The sequence below is a fragment of the Triticum dicoccoides genome, chromosome 2B (genome assembly GCF_002162155.2).
Source record: "Triticum dicoccoides isolate Atlit2015 ecotype Zavitan chromosome 2B, WEW_v2.0, whole genome shotgun sequence".
Classification (NCBI taxonomy): domain Eukaryota; kingdom Viridiplantae; phylum Streptophyta; class Magnoliopsida; order Poales; family Poaceae; genus Triticum; species Triticum dicoccoides.
In genome coordinates this window covers 783,039,502-783,047,580 of record NC_041383.1, presented here as the reverse complement: position 1 = coordinate 783,047,580, position 8,079 = coordinate 783,039,502, and the positions used below count along the sequence as shown (strand labels likewise).

The following is an 8,079-nucleotide window of genomic DNA, read 5'->3' as shown; positions in this document are numbered from 1 at the left end:
GGGCGCAAAAATACAGCGCGCGCCGCACAAACCACATGTACATTTCAAAGAAGATGAGCAAAAATGATCAAACAAACAAAATAAAAATTAATAACAAATAGTTCAAAATAAATCATTGCAACTCAAACAAATAGTTTATCATTCAGTACAACAACAAATAGTTCAAAATAAATTATTACAACACAACAAATAGTTCATGAACAATACAATGTCGAGTGCAGATATTATCATGCTCTTTGCCGTCCATGCCGTGCCCACCACTCTTCAATTAGATAATTCTGAAGTTCCTTGTGCGTTGCGGGACGCCGAATGGCATGATAGGAGGCAACAAAACGGGCTACCCTTTCAGCCCTCCGCCGCACTCGCACGGGATGTCCCAAGAGCTCATACTGTGAGTAGTCTAAATCTTGGCCACGCTCATTCTCGATGATCATGTTGTGCATGATCACACAAGCGTGCATGATGTACCAAAGCATTTTTTGATCCCAAAATCTTGCCGGTCCTCTCACAATAGCAAATTGGGCTTGCAAAATCCCAAATGCTCTCTCCACATCTTTTCTAGCCGCCGCCTGAGCATTGTGGAAATCAAGATTTTTCTTACCTTTCGTTTTTTTCAACGGCTTCACGAAGGTTTGCCACTTTGGATAGATGTCATCCGCTAGATAATAGCCATAGTTGTACGTACGGCCATTTGCTACAAACTGCACAGGTGGCAACTCACCGTTTGCAATCTTATTCATCAGTGGTGACCGGTTGACAACATTGATATCATTCAAAGATCCAGGCATTCCAAAGAATGCATGCCAAATCCAAGTCTCCTGATCGACCACCGCTTCAAGGATTATAGTGGAACCCTTTTTTTGGCCGTGGAATTGCCCATGCCATGCCTTTGGACAATTCTTCCAACTCCAATGCATGCAATCTATTGAGCCAAGCATGCCAGGAAAGCCGCGCGCTTTGTTCATCGCCAATAGCCTTGCGGCGTCTTCAGCAGTTGGAGATCTCAAATATTCCTCGCCAAACACTTGCACAATTCCCACTGCAAAGCGCTTGACACACATGATGGCTTGGCTCTCACCCATAGCCAAATGATCATCAACTAGATCAGCCGGGATACCGTATGCCAACATACGCAAAGCGGCTGTCACCTTCAGAAAAAGTGCTATGCCCGAGCTCTCCGGCGGCATTCCTCCTTTGCTGGAAAAACCGGTCATGGCTCGCTAGTTTCTCTGCAATGCGCCTGAACAAGTCGGTGCTCATCCTAAACCGGCGACGAAAATACGACTCCGGGTATGTGGGATTCTCCACGAAATAGTTCTTCATCAATCTGTTATGGGCATCAATCCTATCTCTTCAAATTTTCTCCCGACCCATAACCGAACCACCGTGCTTCGGTTTTTTATTGATATGCATAGCTACGATCATTGCAAGATCCTCCTCCTCTTCCATATCAAATTCTTCTTCGGAAGAATCATACGACGAACTCATCTACAATGTTCAATACTATACTATAAAAACTACAATTCAAAACATGCACCAAATTCATGAAGTTTGAGCAATACATACCTTGTAGGCGTTTTGTCAAACACCTTGCGGGCGCGGCGCGGCAGCGAGCGCTCGGGCGCTGTTCCTCGGACGACGGAGGCGCGCGGGCGCCGGCGGTACTAGGAGGGGATGGGCGGAAGCGCGGGCGCGGGGATAGGCCGGGGAAGCCTGAGACGGTCGCCGGGGTGCGCGGGCGGCGACGGCGGCGCAGCCGGTCGGGGGTGGAAGCACGAGAGGAAGAGCGGGCGCGAGCGCTCGAGTGTGCCGCGCGCTGTAGTGGGCGCCCGAAATACGCCGCGCGGGTAAGTGTTTTTGACCGCGCGCCCAACCCGTTTTAGCGCGCGCGCCGTTTTTGCGCGCCCGCTGGAGCGCCCTGACGCGTTGCGCGCGCGCTAAAACGACCTATTTTGCGACGCGGCGCTAGTTTAGCGCGGCTGTTGGAGATGCTCTTAGCCCCGTATTTGGCACTCCACGCAATTTAATTGCTTCGTGTGCTTACACCCTACCAAGTAACAATAATCCTACACCTACAGACAATCAACAGGAAGTTACGGACCTCCCTTCTCTTCTAATCATACCTCCGCCTCCTGATTTTCAGGGGTGGACCGATGCCCCCCAAATTGACCAATGAAAGAATGCCTCGTCACCCTGTAAACCACTCTCCCCCGTAATTTCCTGTAGATATAGCATTACTCACCAAGTAATGATCACAAAGACCTGCAAAGAATCTCTTAAAAAAGATTTTGTTAAACGGAAGTGCCTGGAAAAAATTGGCGTCAGTCAAATTCGGACAAGGCCGGAGGCGGGGACGATGTGAGCACAGCGAGAGCTTGGAGGGATGGTCACCGCGACCTCAAGCAGTGAAGGCGCAAAAAAAAATTGACAAGTGACACAAAAAGAAATCAGTTAACAACCTAGTGATCCATGGTTGGTTGTTCAAAAAGTGGTCTCAAAGTTCAAACACGCGTAGCACGCATTGCAAGTGCACAAAAGGTTAATATATACAGCATACAACTCCCCAGCTACGTGTGGTACCTTTTCAGTGCAACCACCGTTAGGAGTCATGTTGCAGCCTAATACTGCAGAATAGACATACAGAACCAATGACCCGAGCACCGCATTTGTATATGAAAGACACAACAACGCACGTAGTCGTAGAGAGAGAAGGATGTTGCGAGAAAAGGTATACGTCATTATCCACAAGATTTAAACCTCGACAAGTTTCATGTTCATGGAAACAATATACAGATCATTCCATTTCTCAGACTGAAGAGCGTGCATCTAAACCCACGTATAAGCAGTTAACATTATGCCCTGGATATCCAGAAATACTCTCAGCGGTGGACGGATCACGGTATAGAGACTCTGAGGACGAGGCCAACTGCACTGGGCAACTGGAGAGCTTCCTGATAAGCGAAAAAAGAGCCAAAGTTAAGAAACGCAGCCATTGCCAGGAAAATGGTGATGATACTTGATAACATTTGTAAACAAAAACGGACAGACGAACACTAGCCATTTCAAAAGTAACCTCAGAAAAAGTCCCTTGTGCCGGTGAGTCCTCGGGATTAATGTTTGAACATACACTACTATTAGGTATCATTTTCTGAAAATATTATTTCGTCGGTTTATTAAAATAGCCTGCAAGTAGGCTTCCAGGTACCTCACATACTATGAACTTCCATAACCACAAAAAAATGACATAATGCTACCCTATTTCAGTATTCTTTTATCCAGCAGACAATATATTGTGCTCCATGGGATTGTTCTTTCTTTCTTTGTTCTTTCTTTCTAGAAAGAAAGCCCAAAAGAAACTCAATGACTTGAAAACATTAGACTTGTGAGATGCCAGAATTCAAAATAACACAATGTACTTATATACTCCATGAGATTAAAAATCAAGTAGAAACTTCAAAGAATGACACGATTGTTAAGGATTGAAGAGCCTAGTCTCTGTCCTGACTTGCATTTTGTGTAGAGCAACGGGTAGCGGCAATTCGTTTGAATTTGTTCCTCTAACGATATGTAAACAGAAAAACAAGCTACAGTAGTAGGAGAATCATAATATACCATAAAACTATGTGAGCAGCATAGGCTACAATAGTTAATAAATATGCCCATAAAATGCGGCTAGCGGTGAGCCCGACTCATGATGGTTTTTCTTTTCTTTTAAGGTAGACTCATTGATGTTGATAAACTGAAAGTGATAGAAATATGATTCTTTGCATATTGAAGCCAACATAGGCAGTTCTATAATTTTAAAACAGACAGATAACAACTTCTTTCGACTTAATCATGATGCTGATAAACTGAAAGTGATACAAATACAAGTCTTGGCATATTTAAAGCCAACATAGACAGTTCTATTAAATTCTAAAACAGACTGATTGGAGCTCTTCTTATGACTTAATCATGTCACAGAGTCCCTCTCAAAAAAAGGAAACAACATTATGATCCCAGAATATGTTCAAAAAGGAGTTATCGTAGTAGCTTCTAACAATTATATTTTAGCTGCTAGGCCCTACTAAACTCTAGTCACCTCACGTCTCATGCCTTCTGTCAATACAACATAAAAGACACTTTTGAAGCAATATAATGGCCCTTTGATAGCATCTTCCAGGGATTTTTAGCGACTGCCAAAACTTGAGATCCAAGAGGCATTGAACAAATTCCACAGACAATGTTAACCACGCCCAGAAATATGCTAAGGATGTACTCCGTACAACACAGAAGCTATTAGCTTGTTTGGATTTATAATATACCATATAGATGTGGAAAAAAATAGTTGCTTTAAGAACTCACCAAATGGGCTAAAATATTTCTTCTACTCAGCCTTCTTTTGTTTAGGTGGTTGCCCTGTCTTGCTAACGACGGTATTCAAGTGCCTTGACAGTATGCTGTGTGATAAACCAACCTTTTCATCAATAACATCCTGGTGCCTCTCATATACCGGGGGAACCAACAGAGCGAATAGTATACCTGAAAGAAAGCCCAAATGGTGTAAACTTGGTGTAAAAAAAGTAATCCAAATGCTGCAGAAATCCAAGAGGACAAAAATATGAAAATTCACTATAACTCACCAATGTAAATGAGCGTAAAGAAGTTGAAGATCATCCCAATACATGAAACCACCCATAGAGCCATTATAACCTTTTGCACCGAGCAGACGATAAGACAAAAGGAGATCGTACATGAGGTACAGTACAGAGAGAAGTTTGTGTGTGTGCAAGTATCCGAAACGTGCACGCACGAACAAGTGATGGGTACGCAAGAGATATACCTGTATAAAAACTGTACGGTCTCTCTTGATGGCAATGTCATGGGCAACAGCCAACACCTTGTTTATCCATACAAGAGCCCGACCTACAGCTTTCTCAACAACCACATCTGAGACCTCTAGATTAGGCACTGGTGGAAGAGGTCTGCAAACAACAGTACTTGTTATTGCGGTATTGCATAAATAAATGAATTACAAAACAGTGCTACACAATAATCAATTAAGATGCACTGACTAGTTTATAACTAGTCCCGATCAAGTTAACAGAAACCCACGTTGTGACCAAGCGCAACAAGCTCCTAAAGCTGGTTATGGATCACAGTCCATCTCCAAAAACAAATGTGGAGCACTTAATACAAATATCTAGAGAAACACGGACAGACCGCTTTTCCAAGAGCCCACACGTCATGAATATCAAACTGCTGTCATAACTTGACTGTAAAGTTAAGCAACCTCTTTAGTCTTAACTTTGTAGAGAAGGGAGTACGTAGGTTCATGATAACTAATGTACTAGTGGACAAGTGGTAAATTAGAAGATCCTCTGCAGTCTGCAGACTGAGTGGGCAGATCCATCCTTGAAACCACTCTACCATCTCCCAAAGAATAATCTCAAACTACAGCCAGACTCCAAAGTGCTCAGGCCCAAATTCTACAAAACGTCTGAAGTACAGTAATATACATTGTAGCAGGCCGTCTGGACGACTTCAGTTTGAACAATCCAGCAATCAATTCAGCAGTAAGAGCATACAACTAGAGCAAAGCAGGGCATGATTCAGTTATAATCTGCACGACTGAAAGTGCTCCAATTTTGGTCCTAATCTGCAGGTATGCAGCACGCGACAGTGACCGCAGAGCATACGACCACAGCAAAACAGGGGAGCAATTCAGTTCTAGTAGATCAGATCTCGAACGGGTGCTACTCCTACTCTGGACTGGAGTGGCAGGGCAGGCCGGGCGCCAGGCAGAGCAAAGTGGGGAGCAAGCGCAGGGACGGACCTGTTGAGCAGCGAGGCGGACTTGGCCCAGAAGAAGAGGATGACGACGAGGAGGAGCAGGGCGTTGGAGAGGACCGAGGCGAGGCTGTACCCGGCGCGCTCGAAGAGGAACCAGACGAGCGTGGCGCCGGCCACGGCCGCCGCGGAGGCGTTCCTCCGCCTCCAGAGGAGCAGGTCGGCGACTGCGCGAGCAGCGGCGGGGCAGGGTCAGTCAGTCAGTCAGTCAGCCCCGCAGATCGGCGGAATCGGGAGGGGGGAGCGAGGGTGCGTGCGTGCGTACCTGCACCGCCGCCGAGGAGGGCGTGGAGGGGCCGGTGGTGGGTGCCGGCCATTGGGGTCGGCGGGGATAGCTAGGGTTTGGTGCGCGGCGAGGAGGACGAGGGTTTGGTCGAGCTTTGGAAAATGGGGAGGGAGAGGGGATTGTGGTGGACTGGTGATGCGCACGAGGCGACGAACGTGCCGAGATCGAGATCTCTCTGCCTTTTGGATCGGGATTCAGGACGGCGTGAATGGTCGGTCAGTGCCATGTGGGCCAGGAGCACGGTCTTTTCCATTTGGCATGAGCGTTGTTGCTAGAATCCGAACGCTAAAATGATCCGAATAATTCAAAAACGTTATAGAAACGTTTTTGGCTCGAACGACTCGAGGGCCGTTGGATCGAGCGAACGAATCTTGGCGATTCCAGATGAAGAAATGAAAACTCAAGAAGGATCTTTATGATTCTGAAAGGAGGGGTTGATACCGAAAAATATTCCTTCTTATCTGTGAGACGTGCTTTTAATCCGTATATATTTGGTAAAAGAACGGTCTTCTGATTTGGTCATATTATAAATGGAATGCATTCAATAGTGTTTCATCCGCCCAATCGCAGTGTCACATTTCCCCAACCGTGGCGGCCGCCGCGGAGGCGTTCCTCCGCCTCCAGAGGAGCAGGTCGGCGACTGGGCGAGCAGCGGCGGGGCAGGGTCAGTCAGTCAGTCAGTCAGTCCCGCAGATCGGCGGAATCGGGAGGGGGGGCGAGGGTGCGTGCGTGCGTACCTGCGCCGCCGCCGAGGAGGGCGTGGAGGGGCCGGTGGTGGGTGCCGGCCATTGGGATCGGCGGGGCGGGCTAGGATTTGGGCCGCGGCGGGGAGGACGAGGTGGGGGAGGAGTGTCACGGCTTTGGTCGAGCTTTGGAAATGGGGATTGTGGTGAACTGGTGATGCGCACGAGGCGACGAACGTGCCGAGATGAGATCTCCCTCTCGGTCTCTGCCTTTCTGGATCGGGGATTCAGGAGCCAGGACGGCGTGGATGGTTGGTCAATGACATGTGGGCCAGGAGCATGGTCTTTTTCCTTTGGCATGAACATTGTTTTTTTTGTTGCTTGAATCCGAACGCTAAAATGAGAATAATAATTCAAATACGTTATATATAGAACTGATATTCGTGGGAACGTTTTTCGCTCGAATTGACTCGAGGGCCGTTGGATCGAGTGCATGGATCTTGGCGATCGAACGAAGAAATGGAAACTCGAAGGATTTTGTGATTCTGAGAGAATGAGCGGCAAAGGGATTGATACCGACAAATGTTTCTTCCTATTGTAAGATGTGCTTTGATCTGCATATGGTTGGTAAAATAACCGTTTTCTTCTTTGATCATACAGTATTATAAAATGACAAGTGTTCAATTAGAACATGAGCGACTTGCCACGTCGTCTCTAGGCAAGCGCTCGCCACGAGCGAAACTGCGAGAGCGAGGCACGCTTCATCCACCCACTCGTAGCGTCGCATTTCCCCAACCACTCACCCAGTGGGGGAGCCAGAAATTTGGTCCTTAGTATTCTTGTAGAAAATAATCAATGCAATATAATAGGATAACAAATGTGTTGTAATATAGCAACATCAATGAGTTAATAAACGTATATCGATAATAGCAGCAAACTATCAATGTTGCAATAACTGTAACAAAGTACTACCTCTGCAAACAAATATAGCAAAGCAATCAGTGAAATGGACAAACAATTACAAGAGTAGCAATCAGTGGCATGGGCTTACAAAAAAGAAGTGGCACGTGATTTGTTAAGAAAGAGAGCAGAAATTACCTTGTGCAAACTGCAGAGTACTCTTGTACAAATTGCTCTGCTAGTTTGGGGGTTGTTGACAGGGATTCGGCAGGCGCAGTTATTGTCTCTTCCTGGAACTATATTGGTTTGTGTACCAGCGTTGATGAAGCGTAGCTTCAGTCATGTCACTGACCTTTATATTGGTATCACTTTTTATAATCC

At 46.3% G+C, this 8,079-nt stretch overlaps 1 protein-coding gene across 2 annotated transcripts; it reads right to left on the bottom strand.

Moving 5' to 3' along the window:
• Positions 1–2,494: 2,494 nt before the first annotated feature.
• On the bottom strand, positions 2,495–7,007 carry LOC119366268 (reticulon-like protein B11). Of its 2 annotated transcripts, none has more exons than XM_037631964.1 (6): positions 6,853–7,007; positions 5,816–5,996; positions 4,823–4,964; positions 4,623–4,692; positions 4,345–4,521; positions 2,495–2,951 (listed from the first exon to the last, which is right to left on the bottom strand). In XM_037631964.1, exons 1-5 carry the CDS (start codon positions 6,902–6,904, stop codon positions 4,367–4,369), a joined length of 600 nt encoding a protein of 199 aa, XP_037487861.1. In that variant the 5' UTR covers positions 6,905–7,007; the 3' UTR covers positions 2,495–2,951; positions 4,345–4,366. The 2 variants fall into 2 exon arrangements, with proteins under 2 accessions (XP_037487861.1, XP_037487860.1); XM_037631963.1 differs by lacking the exon at positions 6,853–7,007 and adding an exon at positions 6,095–6,282.
• Positions 7,008–8,079: the final 1,072 nt, after the last annotated feature.

What these genes read in the sequence shown, in the direction of transcription:
- LOC119366268 (XM_037631964.1), bottom strand. Translation starts at nt 6,904, where the DNA reads ATGGCCGGCACCCACCACCGGCCCCTCCACGCCCTCCTCGGCGGCGGC. An exon ending in CCTCCTCGGCGGCGGCGCAG is followed by an intron (nt 5,997 to 6,852) that starts GTACGCACGCAC and finishes CTGCTCGCGCAG; the next exon opens with TCGCCGACCTGCTCCTCTGG. An exon ending in CTTTACGCTCATTTACATTG is followed by an intron (nt 4,522 to 4,622) that starts GTGAGTTATAGT and finishes GCTTTCTTTCAG; the next exon opens with GTATACTATTCGCTCTGTTG.